The sequence below is a fragment of the Oncorhynchus masou genome, chromosome 31 (assembly GCF_036934945.1).
Source record: "Oncorhynchus masou masou isolate Uvic2021 chromosome 31, UVic_Omas_1.1, whole genome shotgun sequence".
NCBI lineage: Eukaryota > Metazoa > Chordata > Actinopteri > Salmoniformes > Salmonidae > Oncorhynchus > Oncorhynchus masou.
In genome coordinates this window covers 74,274,285-74,296,669 of record NC_088242.1, presented here as the reverse complement: position 1 = coordinate 74,296,669, position 22,385 = coordinate 74,274,285, and the positions used below count along the sequence as shown (strand labels likewise).

Below are 22,385 nucleotides of genomic sequence, written 5' to 3'. Positions count from 1 at the left end.
AAACACTTTCACACCACATAAACCATAGCAGTAGACACCCATAGTCACTTGGCTTCAGCTCCACTCACTTCCCACCCATTATCTTCCACTGGGGGGCAGTAGTGGTTCAGATGGATGAGTTGTGCCTCGGATTTAGTGCAGTAGAACAGTTCTACTGTATGAGCTGGGTTTTATAATGGCTTCCATCACAGTGGAGCTCACAACTCCACTGGAGAGACTCCTGACATGTCTTGTTGACCCGCTGAATGCTTCCATTATGGCTAGCAGCTCTCTGTTGGAGTTAACATCTATATTAGACCACTACATTGTTTCATTTGACGGGCAGATGCTGTGCAAGGCTCAACAATCACATTAATCAAACCAAAGAAACATTATGTCCAAGTCAGTGTGTGTCCATCTAAAACAAAGCTGTGGACAGTGGGAGGTTGATTGAGTATGCGTCTGTGCATTCATTTGTGTGCTGCCTTCCCATAACTTTGCCAGCGTTTGTGTGTATCTGAGACTGTGAGTTAAATGACTAAAAAGGAGGACATATTCTTATGGAGTTTGACAGGATGTATTAGTACCATATATAAGCACTTATAGGAACCAAGAGTAAAGAGATGAGAGGGAGGAAAAGAAAGTGTCAGACCTAGATTGTGGTGGTGTGAGTGAGACTAGAAAAGAGACAAGAAAATAGCCTATTCAGCAACAGCAGTAGAAGCAGTACAGACTCAGAGCCCAATTCCTCAGTGATAAATTATTCACCGTCCCTACGTGCATTATGATGAGATTACAAAACGCTGCTGACAACATGCGGCCCATTTCCTGGACTTGGCTCCAGGGAGTCGCTCTGAAACGAACTGTAGAGGAACTAGTCCTTTTGAACGGCCTAAGAATCTGCTGCTACATTGATTAGCATGATAGGAAATAAGATACATTTGTACATTTGAAGTCGGAAGTTTACATACACCTTAGCCAAATACATTTAAACTCAGTTTTTCACAATTCCTGACATTTAATCCTCATAAAAATTCCCTGTCTTAGGTCTGTTAGGACCACCACTTTATTTTAAGAATGTGAAGTGTCAGAATAATAGTAGAGAAAATGATTTATTTCAGCCCATTTGCGACCAAGCTTTAACTTCCTGAATGATGTCTTGAGATTTTGCTTCAATATATCCACATAATTTTCCTTACTCATGATGCCATCTATTTTGTTAAGTGCTCCAGTCCCTTATGCAGCAAAGCACCCCCACAAAATGATGCTGCCAACCCTGTGCTTCACGGTTGGGATGGTGTTCTTCGGCTTGCAAGCCTCCCCCTTTTCCTCCAAACATAACGATGGTCATTATGGCCAAACAGTTCTATTTTTGTTTCATCAAACCAAAGGACATTTCTCCAAAACGTATGATCTTTGTCCCCATATGTGCAGTTGCAAACCGTAGTCTGGCTTTTTTATGGCGGTTTTGGAGCAGTGCCTCCTTCCTTGCTGAGCGGCCTTTTAGGTTATGTCAAGGTACTTTTGTACCTGTTTCCTCAAGCATCTTCACAAGGTCCTTTACTGTTGTTCTGGGATTGATTTGCACTTTTCGCACCAAAGTACATTCATCTCTAGGAGACAGAACGCGTCTCCTTCCTGAGCGGTATGACGGCTGCGTGGTCCCATGGTGTTTATACTTAAGGTACTATTGTTTGTACAGATGAATGGGGTACCTTCAGGCATTTGTAAATTGCTCCCAAGGATGAACCAGACTTGTGGAGGTCTACAATTATTTTCCTGAGGTCTTGGCTGATTTCATTTGATTTTCCCATGACGTCAAGCAAAGAGGCACTGAGTTTGAAGGTAGGCCTTGCAATACATCCACAGGTACACCTCCAACTGACTCAAATTATGTCAATTAGCCTAAAGCCATGACATAATTTTCTGGAATTTTCCAAGCTGTTAAAAGGCACAGTCAACTTATTGTATGTAAACTTCTGACCCACTGGAATTGTGATACAGTGAATTATAAGTGAAATAATCTGTCTGTAAACAATTGATGGGAAAATTACTTGTGTCATGCACAAAGTAGATATCCTAACCGACTTGCCAAAACTATAGTTTGTTAACAAGAAATTTGTGGAGTGGTTGAAAAACTAGTTTTAATGACTCCAACCTAAGTGTATGTAAACTTCTGACTTCAACTGTACATGTCATCTTCTCAACAAAGCAGTTATTGATAAAGAAATATCCTCACTATGACAGCAGTGCTGTAGTGTACTTGGAGGTTTTGTAGTAGGCTTCCTCAGAGCAAAAGATCAGAGGCTCTGTCCAACTAAACCCAGCTTTCTCTAATCTGCTCAACCCTATTTTCCACTCCATGGTCCCTTGTCACATGGAGATTCCTCCTGGTTGATGATGGTTGTGGCGAGGCAGAGGAGAATAGCGTGTCTAACAGGTTTATCCAGCGGCCAGACACCTTTCCCAGGTCTGATTGCCTCTTCAGCCCATATGCAGCACATCCTTTCTCTGTCAGATGGATTCTCAACCATTACTAACCTGCACACACCAGCACTCATCTCCCTCAACCAAGGTCACTGTAATGTTGACTTATTTGTCCTCTTTATTTCCTCATATCTATTCATGTTCTCTCCCCTGAGCTTCCTGCCATTATACCGGGGGATGGGTTTAGTACCTTGCTGAGCATTGTGACAAAACAAGCATTCTGAAGGCACAGCCCATCACTCCAGAGATGAATATGAGGATTTGTAAAGACATGACACAATCGTGTTAATAGAGAAATGTGTCAGTGCAGAAGTCACTAGAGTCAAGAATCAGTCTCGCATATTAAATTGTGTATTGAGGATTGCTAAAGTACTTGAGCAGGGTTCCACAAATAACCAGTTAGGTTGGGAATAGATCAGCCATAAATAAAACACACACAGCAGACAAAAGCCAACTATTATGAAAGATTGACAATGACAGATAAAGGGAAATAGGTGGACCCACTGGAAGCAGTCTCTTTGGGCAGAGACATTCTTCAGGTACTGCTTCAGGGCCTCGCAGAACTCTCCCAGCTGCTTCTGGGATACCGCCATCTCCTGACGAATCAGGTATAGGGACTGGGAAAGAGAAAGACAACGGAAGAGAGAGGGGTTGAGAAAAAGAGGTAGATAAAAACAGAGAGAGGTAACAAAATCCATTATACCGTGTGATGGGAATGCTTTATGGAGTGCTTGCAGTGTGCCATATAACCATGGTATTGCAGATTACCATTTTTGCCAGGTCAGTTGCCAAAAGAAAGTAATGTTTAAGGCTAATCCAGCAATATCAAGTAGGATATTCCCACTGAATATCAGCATTAGGAAAGAGTTTAGGCATATGAAAGATAACTGATTATTGTCATACCCCTCTCTTACTGTATAAACAAAACTAATTTCCATAATGTTTGTGCTATCTTCAGGTTTAATATGTTATATCTAGGGACAGTTCATAATTTACTGGGGTGAGTGGGGTCCAAAATAGGGGAGGGTTGTCTAATATCCGGGTTTGCTGATAGCTAATTTATTGATGAAAAGTGTACTTACTTTGCCAGTAATATTTGGTTGTCCCACCTAGCTATCTTTTTTTATTTATGGGATCAGCAGTTTAATACAGGTATTCAAGTGTTGTACAGTTTGTCCACAGTAAAGGAACTCCTCACTACTCCTCTTTGATTGATATTGTCTCTGACAACAAGCTGCTGCTGTTGAAGCTGGTTGCCATGGAGTCATTTCCGGGGTCAGCAAGGCTGGATAGGGTAAGGGTCAGCGTGGCTGAGGTCTTAGAGGCCTGTTGGTACAGCTGGATCTTCTTGGTAATCTTTCTCTCCTTGGCTCACCTGTTCTGGAACCAGATCTGTACCTGTCTCTCTGAGAGGCTGAGGCCCAGGGCCAGCTCTGTCTTCCTCCTGGTGGTGATGTAGCGGCTGTTCTGGAACCAGATCTGTACCTGTCTCTCTGAGAGGCTGAAGCCCAGGGCCAGCTCTGTCTTCCTCCTGATGGTGATGTAGCGGCTGTTCTGGAACCAGATCTGTACCTGTCTCTCTGAAAGGCTGAGTCCCAGGGCCAGCTCTGTCTTCCTCCTGGTGGTGATGTAGCGGCTGTTCTGGAACCAGATCTGTACCTGTCTCTCTGAGAGGCTGAGGCCCAGGGCTAGCTCTGTCTTCCTCCCGATGGTGATGTAGCAGCTGTTCTGGAACCAGATCTGTACCTGTCTCTCTGAGAGGCTGAAGCCCAGGGCCAGCTCTGTCTTCCTCCTGATGGTGATGTAGCGGCTGTTCTGGAACCAGATCTGTACCTGTCTCTCTGAGAGGCTGAGGCCCAGGGCCAGCTCTGTCTTCCTCCTGATGGTGATGTAGCAGCTGTTCTGGAACCAGATCTGTACCTGTCTCTCTGAGAGGCTGAAGCCCAGGGCCAGCTCTGTCTTCCTCCTGATGGTGATGTAGCAGCTGTTCTGGAACCAGATCTGTACCTGTCTCTCTGAGAGGCTGAGGCCCAGGGCCAGCTCTGTCTTCCTCCTGATGGTGATGTAGCAGCTGTTCTGGAACCAGATCTGTACCTGTCTCTCTGAGAGGCTGAAGCCCAGGGCCAGCTCTGTCTTCCTCCTGATGGTGATGTAGCAGCTGTTCTGGAACCAGATCTGTACCTGTCTCTCTGAGAGGCTGAGGCCCAGGGCCAGCTCTGTCTTCCTCCTGATGGTGATGTAGCAGCTGTTCTGGAACCAGATCTGTACCTGTCTCTCTGAGAGGCTGAGGCCCAGGGCCAGCTCTGTCTTCCTCCTGATGGTGATGTAGCAGCTGTTCTGGAACCAGATCTGTACCTGTCTCTCTGAGAGGCTGAAGCCCAGGGCCAGCTCTGTCTTCCTCCTGATGGTGATGTAGCAGCTGTTCTGGAACCAGATCTGTACCTGTCTCTCTGAGAGGCTGAGGCCCAGGGCCAGCTCTGTCTTCCTCCTGATGGTGATGTAGCAGCTGTTCTGGAACCAGATCTGTACCTGTCTCTCTGAGAGGCTGAGGCCCAGGGCCAGCTCTGTCTTCCTCCTGATGGTGATGTAGCAGCTGTTCTGGAACCAGATCTGTACCTGTCTCTCTGAGAGGCTGAGGCCCAGGGCCAGCTCTGTCTTCCTCCTGATGGTGATGTAGCAGCTGTTCTGGAACCAGATCTGTACCTGTCTCTCTGAGAGGCTGAGGCCCAGGGCCAGCTCTGTCTTCCTCCTGATGGTGATGTAGCAGCTGTTCTGGAACCAGATCTGTACCTGTCTCTCTGAGAGGTTGAGGCCCAGGGCCAGCTCTGTCTTCCTCCTGATGGTGATGTAGCGGCTGTACTGCCACTCCTTCTCTAGCTCTAGGCACTGCTGGTCTGTGTACACCACACTGTACTTTCCTTGCTGGGCGTCTTCCCTCCTGTACTGGATGAATGTACATTGTGTCTGATTCAGCCGTACGAGTTTCTTCTCGTGAGTTGAGTGATGGAAGAGCTCCCGGCCCCGGAGGCAGGATGGATGTCAGATCTGGGGAACCACACGGTGACCACTTCTCCAGTGGAGATGCGAAGTAAGTGGATTTCCCCACTTCCCTGTCGTCTGGGAATGCGGGTCATTGATGAATGTGACGTCATGATAACCACTGAAATCTGTATATTGCATTAAGTTCTGACTGTTCAGCATTTGAGTTGGGTGTGTCACAGAATTTGAGTACTTTCCTGTGTCTTTATCCAGCAAGTAACTCATGTACATCTCAATGAATGAACTCCTCTGCGCATGGTAGTCAAAAACATTATAACACCAATTCTTTCGAAATTCCTAGAAATCTATCTATGCGACTTGACCTCCTGTAACCTACGACACACCTGTTGACGCACCTTACCCCACTTTTAATTATTATTATTATTTATTTTTTAAACAACTAGTGGGTGGATCAGCTTTAATATTGTAAATAGATTGTGGCTTCTATCAATGTAATTGTCTGCATAATTTCAAATGATTTGATTTGATATATTTATATACAGTACCAGTCAAAAGTTTTGGTTTTTCTTTATTTGGACTATTTTCTACATTGTAGAATAATAGTGAAGACATCAAAAAGACGAAATAACACATGGAATCATGCACTAACCAAAAAAGTGTTAAACAAATCGACATCTATTTTAGATTTGAGATTCTTCAAAGTAGCCACCCTTTGCATTGATGACAGCTTTGCACACTCTTGGCATTCTCTCAACCAGCTTCATGAGGTAGTCACCTGGAATACATTTCAATTAACAGGTGTGCCTTTGTAACGGATGTGAAATGGCTAGCTAGTTAGCGGTGGTGCGCGCTAATAGCATTTCAATCGGTGACGTCACTCGCTTTGAGACCTTGAAGTAGTGGTTCCCCTTGCTCTGCAAGGGCCGCAGCTTTTGTGGAGCGATGGGTAACGATGCTTCGTGGGTGTCAGTTGTTGATGTGTGCAGAGGGTCCCTGGTTCGAGCCCGGGTATGGGCGAGGGGACGGACTAAAGTTATACTGTTACACCTTGTTAAAAGTTAATTTGTGGAAATTCTTTCCTTCTTAATGCATTTGAGCCAATCAGTTGTGGTGTGACAAGGAAGGGGTGGTATACAGAAGAAAGCCCTATTTGGTAAAAGACCCAGTCCATATTTTGTCATGAACAGCTCAAATAAGCAAAGAGAAACGACAGTCCATATCATTACTTTAGGTAATGAAGGTCAGTTAACATGGAAAACTTTGAAAGTTTCTTCAAGTGCAGTCTCAAAAACCATCAAGTGCTATGATGAATTTGGCTCTCATGAGGTTCGCTACAGGAAAGGAAGACCCAGAGTCACCTCTGCTGCAGAAGATAAGTTCATTAGAGTTACCAGCCTCAGAAAATGCAGCCCAAATAAATGCTTCACAGAGTTTAAGTAACAGACACATCCCAACATCAACTGTTCAGATGAAACTGCGTGAATCAGGCCTTGGTCGAATTGCTACAAAGAAACCACTACTTAATGAAAATAGCGCAGACAGAGAGGGCTGCCTCGCTTCTAGTCCTTAGGAAACTTTGCAGTATTTCTTTTTTTTACATTGTTAGCCCAGAAAATCTTGTGTTATTACATACAACCGGGAAGATCTATTGGATAGCAGAGTGGCGTCAACTTACCAGCACTACGACCAGGAATAGGACTGACCTACAAGTCCTCAAAGAGGAGTCTTGTTCGCACCACCCAGGGCATTTGAACTGATTCCAGAAGCCGACCTAAAACAATGCCGCTGGAGGAGAGGGAGTCGTTTCGGTCTTCTAGTCAGACGTCGCTTCCGAGTATATTACTCGCTAATGTCCAGTCCTTAGATAACAAAGTTGACAAAATCAAGGCACGGATTGCTTTCCATAGAGACATCAGAGATTGTAACATACTCTGTTTCACGGAAACATGGCTTTCTCAGGATATGCTGTCGGAGTCGGTACAGCCTCCGGGATTCTCAGTACATCGCGCTGACAGGAATAAAAATCTTCCTGGGAAGAAGAAGGGCATGGGTGTATGTTTCATGATTAACGACTCATGGTGTTATTGTAACAACACCTGACCTGCAATTCCTTACAATCAAATGCCGACCATATTATCTCCCAAGAGAATTCTATTAGTTTATTGTCCCAGCCGTGTATATCGCCCCTCAAGCCGATACCAAGACAGCCCCCAAGGAACTTCACTGGACTTTATGCAAACTGGAAACCATAAACAGTTGAAGTCTGAAGTTTTTTAATTTATAATTTTACCTTTATTTACAGTGCCTTGCGAAAGTATTCGGCCCCCTTGAACTTTGCGATCTTTTGCCACATTTCAGGCTTCAAACATAAAGATATAAAACTGTATTTTTTTGTGAAGAATCAACAACAAGTGGGACACAATCATGAAGTGGAATGACATTTATTGGATATTTCAAACTTTTTTAACAAATTAAAAACTGAAAAATTGGGCGTGCAAAATTATTCAGCCCCCTTAAGTTAATACTTTGTAGCGTCACCTTTTGCTGCGATTACAGCTGTAAGTCACTTGGGGTATGTCTCTATCAGTTTTGCACATCGAGAGACTGAAATGTTTTCCCATTCCTCCTTGCAAAACAGCTTGAGCTCAGTGAGAATGGATGGAGAGCATGAGCTGAAAGTTTAGAGGGACGGCCAGGTCTTGGTAGATTTGCAGTGGTCTGATACTCCTTCCATTTCAATATTATCTCTTGCACAGTGCTCCTTGGGATGTTTAAAGCTTGGGAAATCGTTTTGTATCCAAATCCGGCTTTAAACTTCTTCACAACAGTATCTCGGACCTGTCTGGTGTGTTCCTTGTTCTTCATGATGCTCTCTGCGCTTTTAACGGACCTCTGAGACTATCACAGTGCAGGTGCATTTATACAGAGACTTGATTACACACAGGTGGATTGTATTTATCATCATTAGTCATTTAGGTCAACATTGGATCATTCAGAGATCCTCACTGAACTTCTGGAGAGAGTTTGCTGTGAGTCCAGTGAAGGTCCTTGGGGGCTGTCTTGGTATCGGCTTGAGGGGCGATATACACGGCTGTGACAATAAACTAATAGAATTCTCTTGGGAGATAATATGGTCGGCATTTGATTGTAAGGAATTGCAGGTCAGGTGTTGTTACAATAACACCATGAGTCGTTAATCATGAAACATACACCCATGCCCTTCTTCTTCCCAGGAAGATTTTTATTCCTGTCAGCGCGATGTACTGAGAATCCCGGAGGCTGTACCGACTCCGACAGCATATCCTGAGAAAGCCATGTTTCCGTGAAACAGAGTATGTTACAATCTCTCAGTTTTATATCTTTATGTTTGAAGCCTGAAATGTGGCAAAAGGTCGCAAAGTTCAAGGGGGCCGAATACTTTCGCAAGGCACTGTAACTAGGCAAGTCAGTTAAGAAAAAATTATTTACAATAAGGGCCTAGGAACAGTGACTTGTTCAGGGGCAGAATGACAGAACTTGACCTTGTCAGCTAAGGGATTTGATCTAGCAACCTTTCAGTTACTGGCCCAACAACTAGGCTATCTGCCACTTAGGTTGGAGTCATTAAAACTTGTTTTTCAACCACTCCACAAATTTCTTGTTAACAATCTATAAAGTTTTGGCAAGTCGGTTAGGACATCTACTTTGTGCATGACACAAGTAATTTTCCCATCAATTGTTTACAGACAGATTATTTCACTTATAATACACTGTATCACAATTCCCGTGGGTCAGAAGTTTACATACACTAAGATGACTGTGCCTTTAAACAGCTTGTAAAATTCCAGAAAATTATGTTATGGCTTTAGAAGCTTCTGATAGGGTAATTGACATAATTTGAGTCAGTTGGAGGTGTACCTATGCATGTATTGCAAAGCCTACCTTCAAACTCTTTGCCTCTTTGCTTGACATCATGGGAAAATCAAAAGAAATCAGCTAAGACCTCAGGAAAGGAATTTTAGACCTCCACAAGTCTGGTTCATCCCTGGGAGCAATTTCCAAATGCCTGAAGGTACCCCGTTCATCTGTACAAACAATAGTACCTTAAGTATAAACACCATGGGACCACGCAGCCGTCATACCGCTCAGGAAGGAGACACGTGCTGTCTCCTAGAGATGAATATACTTTGGTGCGAAAAGTGCAAATCAATCCCAGAACAACAGCAGAGGACCCTGTGAAGATGCTGGAGGAAACAAAAGTATCTATATCCAAAGTAAAACGAGTCCTATATCGACATAACCTGAAAGGCCGCTCAGCAAGGAATAATCCACTCCAAAACCGCCGTAAAAAAAGACAGACTACGGTTTGCAACTGCACATGGGGACAAAGATCATACTTTTTGGAGAAATGTCCTCTGGTCTGATGAAACAAAAATAGAACTGTTTGGCCATAATGACCCTAGTTTAGTTTGGAGGAAAAATGGTGAGGCTTGCAAGCCGAAGAACACCATCCCAACCGTGACGCATGGGGTTGGCAGCATCATGTTGTGGGGGTGCTTTGCTGCAGGAGGGACTGGTGCACTTCACAAAATAGATGGCAACATGAGGAAAGGAAAATTAAGTGGATATATTGAAGCAACATCTCAAGACATCAATCAGGAACTTGAAGCTTCCCAAAAATGGGACTTCCGAATGGACAATGACCCCAAGCATACTTCCAAATTTGTTGCAAAATGGCTTAAGGACAACAAAGTCAAGGTATTGGAGTGGCCATCACAAAGTCCTGACCTCAATCCTATAGAAAATGTGTGGGCAGAACTGAAAAAGTGCGTGCAAGCAAGGTGGCCTACAATCCTGATTCAGTTACACCAGCTCTGTCAGGAGGAATGGGCCAAAAGGCTACCCGAAATGTTTGACCCAAGTTAAACAATTTAAAGGCAATGCTACCAAATACTAATTGAGTATATGTCAACTTTTGACACACTCGGAATGTGATGAAAGAAATAAAAGCTGAAATAAATCATTCTCTCTACTATTATTCTGACATTTCACATTCTTAAAATGAAGTGGTGATCCGAACTGACCTAAGACAGGGATTTGTTACTAGGATTAAATGTCAGCTATTGTGAAAAACTGAGTTTAAATGTATTTGGCTAAGGTGCATGTAAACTTCCGACTTCAACTGTATCCTGAGGCTGCAATTATTGTAGCTGGGGTTTTTAACAAAGCAAATTGTGTCCTCAGAGCATGCGCAGGCCAGCTGGCTGGTGTGTTTACGGACATATTCAATCTCTCGCTATCCCAGTCTGCTGTCCCCAAATGCTTCAAGATGGCCACCTTTGTTCCTGTACCCAAGAATGCAAAGGTAACTAGTCAAGAGAGACTAGTCAAGGATCATATCACCTTCACCTTACCTGTCACCCTAGACCCACTTCAATTTGCTTACGGCCCGAACAGGTCCACAGACGATGCAATCGCCATCACACTGCCCTATCCCATCTGGACAAGAGGAATACCTATGTTAGAATGCTGTTCATTGACTATAGCTCAGCATTCAACACCATAGTACCATCCAAGCTCATCATTAAGCTTGAGGCTCTGGGTCTGAACCCCGCCCTGTGCAACTGGGTCCTGGACTTCCTGACGGGCTGCCCCCAGGTGGTGAATGTAGGAAACAACATCTCCACTTCGCTGATCCTCAACACTGGGGCCCCACAAGGGTGTGTGCTCAGCCCCCTCCTGTACTCCCTGTTCACCCACGACTGTATGTCCATGCACGCCTCCAACTCAATCATCAAGTTAGCATACAACACAACGGTAGTGGGCTTGATTACCAACAACGACGAGACAGCCTATAGGGAGGAGGTGATGGCTCTCAGAATGTGGTGTCAGGAAAATAACCTCTCACTCAACAAAACAAAGGAGATGATCGTGGACTTCAGGAAACACCAGAGGGTAGCACCCCCTTGTCCACAGACAGGTCAGCAGTGGAGAAGGTGGGGAGTTTTATGTTCCTCGGTGTGCATATCACTGACAAACTGAAATGGTGCACCCACACAGACAGTGTGGTGAAGAAGGCGCAACAGCGCCTCTTCAACCTTAGGAGGCTGAAGAAATTTGCCTTGTCACCTAAAACTCACAAACTTTTACAGATGCACTATTGAGAGCATCCGGTTGGGCTATATCACCGCCTGGTACAGCAACTGCACTCCCCACAACCTCAAGGCTCTCCAGAGGGTGGTGAGATGTGCACAACACATCACCAGGGGCAAACTACCAGCCCTCCAAGATACCTAAATCACCCGATGTCACAGGAAGGCCAAAAGTATATAAGGACAACAACCACCCGAGCCACTGCCTGTTCAACCCGCTACCATCCAGAAGGTGAGGTCATTACAGGTGCATCAAAGCTGTGACTGAGAGACTGAAAAACAGCTTCTATCTCAAGGCCATCAGACTCAAAGCCATCACTAGCACAGAGAGGCTGCTGGCGACATACAGACTTGTAACCATTGGCCACTTTAATAAATGGAACACTAGTCACTTTAGCAATGTTTACATATCTTGCATTACTCATCTCATATGTATATACTGTATTCTATACGATCTATTACATCTTAGCCTATGCCGCACTGACATTGCTCATCAATATATTTACAGTGCCTTGCGAAAGTATTCGGCCCCCTTGAACTTTGCGACCTTTTGCCACATTTCAGGCTTCAAACATAAAGATATAAAACTGTATTTTTTTGTGAAGAATCAACAACAAGTGGGACACAATCATGAAGTGGAACGACATTTATTGGATATTTCAAACTTTTTTAACAAATCAAAAACTGAAAAATTGGGCGTGCAAAATTATTCAGCCCCCTTAAGTTAATACTTTGTAGCGCCACCTTTTGCTGCGATTACAGCTGTAAGTCGCTTGGGGTATGTCTCTATCAGTTTTGCACATCGAGAGACTGACATCTTTCCCATTCCTCCTTGCAAAACAGCTTGAGCTCAGTGAGGTTGGATGGAGAGCATTTGTGAACAGCAGTTTTCAGTTCTTTCCACAGATTCTCGATTGGATTCAGGTCTGGACTTTGACTTGGCCATTCTAACACATGGATATGTTTATTTTTGAACCATTCCATTGTAGATTTTGCTTTGTTTTGGATCATTGTCTTGTTGGAAGACAAATCTCCATCCCAGTCTCAGGTCTTTTGCAGACTCCATCAGATTTTCTTCCAGAATGGTCCTGTATTTGGCTCCATCCATCTTCCCATCAATTTTAAACATTTTCCCTGTCCCTGCTGAAGAAAAGCAGGCCCAAACCATGATGCTGCCACCACCATGTTTGACAGTGGGGATGGTGTGATCAGGGTGATGAGCTGTGTTGCTTTTACGCCAAACATAACGTTTTGCATTGTTGCCAAAAAGTTCAATTTTGGTTTCATCTGACCAGAGCACCTTCTGCCACATGTTTGGTGTGTCTCCCACGTGGCTTGTGGCAAACTTTAAACAACACCTTTTATGGATATCTTTAAGAAATGGCTTTCTTCTTGCCACTCTTCCATAAAGGCCAGATTTGTGCAATATACGACTGATTGTTGTCCTATGGACAGAGTCTCCCACCTCAGCTGTAGATCTCTGCAGTTCATCCAGAGTGATCATGGGCCTCTTGGCTGCATCTCTGATCAGTCTTCTCCTTGTATGAGCTGAATGTTTAGAGGGACGGCCAGGTCTTGGTAGATTTGCAGTGGTCTGATACTCCTTCCATTTCAATATTATCGCTTGCACAGTGCTCCTTGGGATGTTTAAAGCTTGGGAAATCTTTCTGTATCCAAATCCGGCCTTAAACTTCTTCACAACAGTATCTCGGACCTGCCTGGTGTGTTCCTTGTTCTTCATGATGCTCTCTACGCTTTTAACGGACCTCTGAGACTATCACAGTGCAGGTGCATTTATACGGAGACTTGATTACACACAGGTGGATTGTATTTATCATCATTAGTCATTTAGGTCAACATTGGATCATTCAGAGATCCTCACTGAACTGAATAATTTTTAATAATTTTGCACGCCCAATTTTTAAGTTTTTGATTTGTTAAAAAAGTTTGAAATATCCAATAAATGTCGTTCCACTTCATGATTGTGTCCCACTTGTTGTTGATTCTTCACAAAAAAATACAGTTTTATATCTTTATGTTTGAAGCCTGAAATGTGGCAAAAGGTCGCAAAGTTCAAGGGGGCCGAATACTTTCGCAAGGCACTGTATATATTCTTATTCCAGTTCTTATTTAGATATGGTATTAGGTATTTATTGTGGAATTGTTAGATATTGCTGCACTGTTGGAACTAGAAGCACAAGCATTTCGCTACACTCGCAATAACATCTGCTAATCATGTGTATGTGACAAATAATTGATTTGAGTTGATTTACTAAAGGACACCAATATGAAGAAGAGACTTGCTTGGGCCACGAAACACAAGCAATGGACATTAGAGCGGTGGAAATGTGTCCTTTGTTCTGATGAACCAAATTTGAGATTTTGGGTTCCAACCGCCGTGTCTTTGTGAGACGCAGAGCAGGTAAACGAATGATCTCCGCATGTGTGGTTCCTACCGTGAAGCATGGAGGAGGTGTGATGGTGTGGGGGTTCTTTGCTGGTGACACTGTCTTGTGATTTATTTAGAATTCAAGGCCCACTTAACCAGCATGGCTGCCACAGAATTCTGCAGCGATACACCATCCCATCTGTTTTGCGCTTAGTGGGACTACCATTTGTTTTTCAGCAGTACAATGACTCAAAATACACCTCCAGGCTGTGCAAAGGCTATTTGACAAAGGAGAGTGATGGAGTGGTGCATTAGATGACCTGGCCTCCACAATCTCCCAATCCAATTGAGATGGTTTGGGATGATTGGACCGTAGAGTGAAGGAAAAGCAGCCAACAAGTCTTCAGCATACGTGGGAACTTCAAGACTGTTGAAAAATCATTCCTCATGAAGTTGGTTGGGAGAACGCCAAGAGTGTGCAAAGCTGTCATCAAGGCAAAGGGTGGCTACTTTGAAGAATCTAAAATATATTTTGATTGTTTAAAACTTTTTTAGTTACTACACGATTCCATATGTGTTATTTCGTGGTTTTGATGTCTTCACTATTATTCTACAATAAGAAAAACAAAAGAAAAACGCTGGAATGAGTAGGTGTGTCCAAACTTTTGACTGGTACTGTATATGCAAAGGTATGTGGACACCCCTTCAAATTAGTGGATTCGGCTATTTCAGACACACCCGTTGCTGACAAGTGTATAAATCGAGCACACACAAAGACAAACTTCGGCAGTAGAATGGCCTTGCTGAAGAGCTCATTGACTTTCAACATGGCACCGTCATAGGACCTGTCCAACAAGTCAGTTCATCAAATTTCTGCCCTGCTAGAGCTGCTCCTGTAAACTGTAAGTGCTGTTATTGAGAAGTGGAAACATCTTTGAGAAGTGAAACCTTTGTTCCCGGTTGCAACACTCATTATCGAGTTACAAACTGCCTCTGGAAGAAATGTCAGCACAAGAACTGTTCGTCAAGGGCTTCATGAAATGGGTTTCCATGACCGAGCAGCCGCACACAAGCCTAAGATCACCATGTGCAATGCCATCACGCTACACCATCTGGCAGTCTGATGGACAGATCTGGGTTTGGTGGATGCCAGAAGAATGCTACTTGCCCCAATGCATAGTGCCAACTGTAAAGTTAGGTTGAGGAGGAATAATGGTCTGGGGCTGTTTTTCATGTTTTCGGGCTAGGCCCCTTAGTTCCATTGAAGGAACATCTTAACGCTACAGCATACAATTACATTCTAGATGATTCTGTGCTGATAACTTTGTGGCAACAGTTTGGAGAATGCCTTTTCCTGTTTCAACATGACAATGCACCCCGTATACAAAGCGAGGTCCATACAGAAATGGCTTGTCAAGATCAGTGTAGAAGAACTTGTCTGGCCTGCACAGAGCCCTGACTTCAACCCAATCGAACACCTTTGGGATAAATTGGAACGCCAACTGAGAGCTAGGCCTAATCTCCCAACATCAGTGCCCGACCTCACTAATGCTATTGTGGCTGAATGGAAGCAAGTCCCCGCAGCAATGTTCCAACATCTAGTGGAAAGCCTTCCCAGAAGAGTGGAGGCTGTTATAGCAGCAAAGGGGGGACCAACTCCATATTAATGTCCATGATTTTGGAATGAGATGTTCGACTAGCAGATGTCCACATACTTTTGGTCATGTAGGTTATTAACACAAGAAATGCTGGGCATCTAGAAATCCTGTTCTGAGCCAATGCATTCTCACAGTCAATAAATACATTTAATATAAATTGCCTTCAGACAGTATTCACACCTCTTTGTTATGGCAAGCCTAAAATGTGCTTAACAAATCACATAATAAGTTGCACAAACTGCAATAATCGTGTATAACATGATTTGTTAATGACTAACTAATCTCTGTATGCCACACATAATTATCTGCAAGGTGAATTTCAAACACAGATTTAACTACAAAGACCAGGAAGGTTTTCCAATGCCTCGCAAAGAAGGGCACCTATAGGTAGATGGGTAAAAATGTAAAAAGCTGACACTTAATATCCGTTTGAGCATGGTGATGTTATTACCGTCACTTTAGATGGTGTGTCAATACACCCAGTCACTACAAAGATACTGGCATCCTTCCTAATTCAGTTGCTGGAGAGGAAGGAAACCGCTCAGGGATTTCTCCATGAGGTCAATGGTGACGTTGAAACAGTTACAGAGTTTAATGGCTGTGATAGGAGAAAACTGAGTTTGGATCAACAACGTTGTAGCTACTGCACAATACTAACCTAAATGACAGCGTGAAAAGAAGGAAACCTGTACAGAATAAAACAAATATTCCTAAACATGAATCCTGTTTGAAGGCCAGCATCCTGGAGTCGCATCTTCACTATTGACGTTGAGACTGGTGTTTTGCGGGTACTATTTAATGAAGCTGCCAGTTGAGGACTTGTGAAGCTTCTGTTTCTCAAACTAGACCCTCTAATGTACTTGTCCTCTTGCTCAGTTGTGCACCGGGGCCTCCCACTCCTCTTCCTATTCTGGTTAGAGACAGTTTGCACTGTTCTGTGAAGGGAGTAGTACACAGCGTTGTACGAGATCTTCATTTTCTTGGCAATTTCTTGCATGGAATAGCCTTCATTTCTCAGAACAAGAATAGACTGACGAGTTTCAGGAGGAAGTTCTTTCTTTCTGGCCATTTTGAGCCTGTAATCAAACCCACAAATGCTGATGCTCCAGATACTCAACTAGTCGAAAGAAGGCCAGTTTTATTGCTTCTTTAATCACCACAACAGTTTTCAGCTGTGCTAACATAATTACAAAAGGATTTTCTAATGACCAATTAGCCTTTTAAAATGATAAACTTGGATTAGCTAACACAAAGTGCCATTGGAACATAGGAGTGATGGTTGCTGATAATGGGCCTCTGACGCCTATGATGTTATTTTAATGGACAAAAAAATGTATTTATTCTATTTCAAAAACAAAGACATTTCTAAGTGACCACAAACTTTTGAACGGTAGTGTATGTATTGGAATGTGTCATCCATAGGGTATGGAATATGATGGGGGTGGGGGAGAACTCAGAGGGAAATTACAAAATTACACCGTTACCATGGAATCTGGGGAATACCCCCCCACCCCTTTTCAGGCCTCCATCTCCCCTTTCTCAGCTAGCCTTGCTCCCTTATCGATATCCCTCACTGTAATCCAGCTCAGTAAATCATTCCTTAATTTATTCACACACATTTGCATATATTTTTTATTCAGCTTTTCTTAAAACCAGATTAAAAGGCTCTGTCTTGGAGTGTTGATAAAGGAATCATACAGTGCCTAGAGGGACGATTCCCTTCATGCAGTGGTACATCCCTTCCCACCATACTACACTCCAAATGAGCAAGGAGAGCTCTCTCTCTCACTGTCTCTTTCTCTCTCTCCCTGTGTCTTTCTCTCCATCCCTCATGGCACAGTGGTTATATCGACAAGGGCCATGATTTATATTCAGGTCTGCCAATCTGAAATAACGTTGTGTGTGGTCTAGGAGACTATTAACAACTGTGAATCAGCATTCTAAACCCTTAAACTTCTGACAATACACAAGAGCAACGAAGCATTCATTCTGACTCTCTCCAGGTGGAGATAGTGTATGAGCACTGGTCACTCCCACAGTGAGCAATAACTACAGCTCACTCCCTCCAATGCTCCGATCCCTCACCACATTGCTGTTTAGTTTCACATTCTAGACCAAACAACTGGAGAGTGGATGAAAACGTTTATTACCCTGCTGCACTCAAGATTAAATAGGTCTGTCAGAAGTAACAGTAGTGCTACACACAATGTCCATTGTGCTGGCTAAAGTCAGGTCAGATAACTCTGGTCTGCAGCACTGGTCTGTCCCAGGTACATTATATCACTGAACTGGGTAATGGAACAAAAAAATAAGTGTGCTCTGTTCTGTCAGGTTAGGCTATAGACTGGCCTTGGTTTTCCTCTCTGTAAAATCAGATAAACCCGTAAGTAATGAGGTTACTGTATGCGTTACCGAGTGCTACTTGAGGGCATGCACCCCTCCATTTTATGTCAATCAATGTTTTACCACATTGCCACCCACTCTAGGATAACATATATAATACTTAGCAGTTTCTCAAGCAGGCAATCCATTTGTAAAATGGGAATGTTTGTCTCGTTCAGAAAACAGCAAGAAAACTAGGCCAGAGCATCATTAGCTGTAGCACAGTAAGTTGGAAGCTAGCATTTTATTAAATAGGGACTAAGGCATGTCAAAGAGGTAATAATCAGACCCCAGTCTCATATATGTGTGACCTGGGTGCTGGAGAGGAGGGGGTAATTACTGGAATCATTCTGTTTTTACAGGGGATGGATTTGCATTAAGAAACATTGCATAATACACGTACAGTAATGGTACCATATCAGTATCAAAATGACATACAAAACTCCAGCACCTCCGCTGTACATGCTTTTGTAAAAAACAATACTCTCGGCACTATCTTTCTATTCTTGATCGTATGCTGAGCTGATGGTTCACTTTCAGTAATGTTCACAGCACTAAGAGAAATCCTGCTGAGAGTACAGTGGGTCAAAAGGTTCAGTCTTCTCTCCCACTTTAAGAATACCCATTGGGCTACCAATGTGCCCCTATTGAGCTTTGGGCGCACGGGCGCAGATGCAGCCCCACACCAATCAGACCGTCCAGCTGACAGGTGAAGCCTGCTCTAATCCTGTTTGTCAGTGCAAATGATAGCTCTAGACGCTAACAAGATTAATGGGTGAAAAGGAATAATTAAATTTGCTCTGATCCCTCAAGCATCAATAAGGCAGAAGACATTCAGAGGTAGGTTACGGGTGTCTTGGTTCAGAATCAGAGCAGGAGCTGCCAGTGCACTGCTGCAGTAAGACCCTAGGAGCGAGAGGAGGCCGGGGAGCTGCACTGATGCTCAGTTAGACACACCAGACCATGTATTTTTCATCAGATCCATCAGACCTATGATTGTCCCTGTGTGAACTGCCATCTCTCCATCTTACCCGTACTGTCAGCTCTACAGGCCACTGCCTCCACATCTCATACAGTCATGCTGCTGAGGGAGATATTTTTTTATTTTACCTTTATTTAACTAGGCAAGTCAGTTAAGAACAAATTCTTATTTTCAATGACGGCCTAGGAACAGTGGGTTAACTGCCTGTTCAGGGGCAGAACGACAGATTTGTACCTTGTCAGCTCGGGGGTTCGAACTTCCAACCTTCCGGTTACTAGTCCAATGCTCTAACCACTAGGCTACCCTGCCGCCCCAATATATATATTAAGAGAAACTTTGGCCTCTTTAATCAAAGAAAAATTATGAAAGGGTCATAAGAGCATAATACCATTTGGCATTTGGAGAGTATGCTTGTCGCAGACTACACAAACTGTAAATAAACATTTGAGTCTTTTTGATTTTGGTGAAGTATTTTATTTGATATAAAGAAGTTAGCTATACTGCAGGAAACAGTCCAGATTGTTTAGCAATTGTTTATATGGAAGCATAAGGCCATGCCAACAATATGAACAGACTGTGTGCTTGCCCTAAGGTTGCAGTGTAAAAGAACCCCCCCAATGGGAGACACTTAAAATACATATTTTGAACTGAAGCACTGAATCTGACTACGGTAAATTGATAGCAAAAAATAAATGACATGCACTCATGCTCTTCATTCATGGAGACGAAAAGCAACTTTTAGACATGATTGAAATGGGAAATAAATTTGAGATGTTGAATTTGATGTTGGCTGCTTTCTGCTGGAGAGGAGTTGGATATGAGATCCCAGTGATTCCCTGTGCATGCGGGAAAATTCAGAATGGAGATGTGTCTATGGGGGGTTGTGAGGAGTAGAGAGGGATGGAGCAGCGAGTCCTCCACAGTGTCACTGCTGTACAGTGCTCCCCTAATAGGTTCTCAAGCATAAAGATGCTACTTACTGCGCTGGCTGTGCCATCAGTGTCTGTTAGCCTCTGATGCAGGTCAAACCAAACTGTCTGCAATAAGAACCAAAACACAAGAACCACAATTGCATTAGCGTTAACCCTAAGCAGCACTGGAACAGGGGAACAGAACCCTACTCTGCACTGCATAAACCCCTTTGGGCAGGTTTTTCACCTCACATTTCTTGTTTGCACCTGTACAGAAAAAAAATGATTTTCATCCAGTGATTTCCTCTCTAGACTGTCACAACAGACTGAAGACTTGCTTTCATACTGTTCTGATGACTGACCCCGTCTCTCTCGCTCTCTAGAATCTCCACAGTAGCCACCAGTTGCATTGATGACCGCTTGGAAACATTCTTGGAATTCTCTCAACCAGCTTCATGAGGTAGTCACCTGGAATGCATTTCAATTAGCAGGTGTGCCTTGTTAAAAGTCCATAATATGGCAAGAACTGGTCAGAAGAGACTGTGCGAATCAGGCCTTCTTGGTCGAATTACTGCAAAGAAACCACTACTAAAGGACACCAATAATAAGAAGAGACTTCCTTGGGCCAAGAAACACGAGCAATGGACATGAGAGCAGTGGAAATTTGAGATTTTGGGTTCTAACTGCTGTGTCTTTGTGAGACGCAGAGTAGGTGAACGGATGATGTCTGCTTGTGTGGTTCCCACCATGAAGCATGGAGGAGGAGGTGTGATGGTGTGGGGGTGCTTTGTTGTTGACACTGTCAGTGATTTATTTAGAATTCAAGGAACACTTAACCAACATGTATTGCTGCAGAATGCTTTGGTAGACACCATCCCATCAGATTTGTGCTTATTGGGACTATAATTTGTTTTTCAACAGGACAATGACCCAACACACCTCCAGGCTGTGTAAGGGCTATTTGACCAAGAAGGAGAGTGATGGAGTGCTGCATCAGATGACCTGGCCTCCACAATCACCCAACCTCAACCCATTTGAGATGGTTTGGGATGAGTTGGACCGCAGAGTGAAGGAAAAGCAGCCAATAAGTGCTCAGCATATGTGGGAACTCCTTCAAGACTGTTCGAAAATCATTCCAGATGAAGCTGATTGAGAGAATGCCAAGAGTGTGCAAAGCTGTCATCAAGGCAAAGGGTGGCTACTTTGAAGAATCTAAAATCTAAAATATATTTTGATTTGCTTCATACTTTTTTGGTTACTATATGATTCCATATGTGTTATTTCATAGTTTTGATGTCTTCACTATTATTCTACATTGTAGAAAATAGTAAAAATAAAGAAAAATCCTTGAATGAGTAGGTGTGTCCAAACTTTTGACTGGTGCTGTTATATATATTTTTTTATAATATACATGTGGCAGATGACAAAATTGAGAAAAAATATAAAGAAATTCAACAATACACTCCTGGAATACATAAACACATAATCACTATATTGCTCATAAACCATGAGCAATATATTCATCTGGTTAGGAAGTGAATACAAACTGCAGTACCTAAGGTACAGTGCCTTGCGAAAGTATTCGGCCCCCTTGAACTTTGCGACCTTTTGCCACATTTCAGGCTTCAAACATAAAGATATAAAACTGTATTTTTTGTGAAGAATCAACAACAAGTGGGACACAATCATGAAGTGGAACGACATTTATTGGATATTTCAAACTTTTTTAACAAATCAAAAACTGAAAAATTGGGTGTGCAAAATTATTCAGCCCCTTTACTTTCAGTGCAGCAAACTCTCTCCAGAAGTTCAGTGAGGAGCTCTGAATGATCCAATGTTGACCTAAATGACTAATGATGATAAATACAATCCACCTGTGTGTAATCAAGTCTCCGTATAAATGCACCTGCACTGTGATAGTCTCAGAGGTCCGTTAAAAGCGCAGAGAGCATCATGAAGAACAAAGAACACACCAGGCAGGTCCGAGATACAGTTGTGAAGAAGTTTAAAGCCGGATTTGGATACAAAAAGATTTCCCAAGCTTTAAACATCCCAAGGAGCACTGTGCAAGCGATCATATTGAAATGGAAGGAGTATCAGACCACTGCAAATCTACCAAGACCTGGCCGTCCCTCTAAACTTTCAGCTCATACAAGGAGAAGACTGATCAGAGATGCAGCCAAGAGGCCCATGATCACTCTGGATGAACTGCAGAGATCTAAAGCTGAGGTGGGAGACTCTGTTCATAGGAAAACAATCAGTCGTATATTGCACAAATCTGGCTTTTATGGAAGAGTTGCAAGAAGAAAGCCATTTCTTAAAGATATCCATAAAGTGTCATTTAAAGTTTGCCACCAGCCACCTGGGAGACACACCAAACATGTGGAAGAAGGTGCTCTGGTCAGATGAAACCAAAATTTAACTTTTTGGCAACAATGCAAAACGTTATGTTTGGCGTAAAAGCAA

The 22,385-nt window shown here is 43.2% G+C and overlaps 1 protein-coding gene and 1 pseudogene across 1 annotated transcript in view; both read right to left on the bottom strand.

Moving 5' to 3' along the window:
- The window catches only part of necab2 (N-terminal EF-hand calcium binding protein 2), a 129,078-nt gene that overhangs the window by 8,624 nt on the left and 98,069 nt on the right, over window positions 1-22,385 (bottom strand). The window contains exons 9-10 of the mRNA XM_064952992.1: window positions 19,989-20,045; window positions 2,971-3,083 (exon numbers count right to left, since the gene is read on the bottom strand). Of these exons, the coding sequence (XP_064809064.1) occupies window positions 2,971-3,083; window positions 19,989-20,045 (170 nt within the window). The remainder of the gene's footprint in view (window positions 1-2,970; window positions 3,084-19,988; window positions 20,046-22,385) is intronic.
- On the bottom strand, window positions 3,664-5,730 carry LOC135524858 (homeobox protein CDX-1-like; annotated as a pseudogene).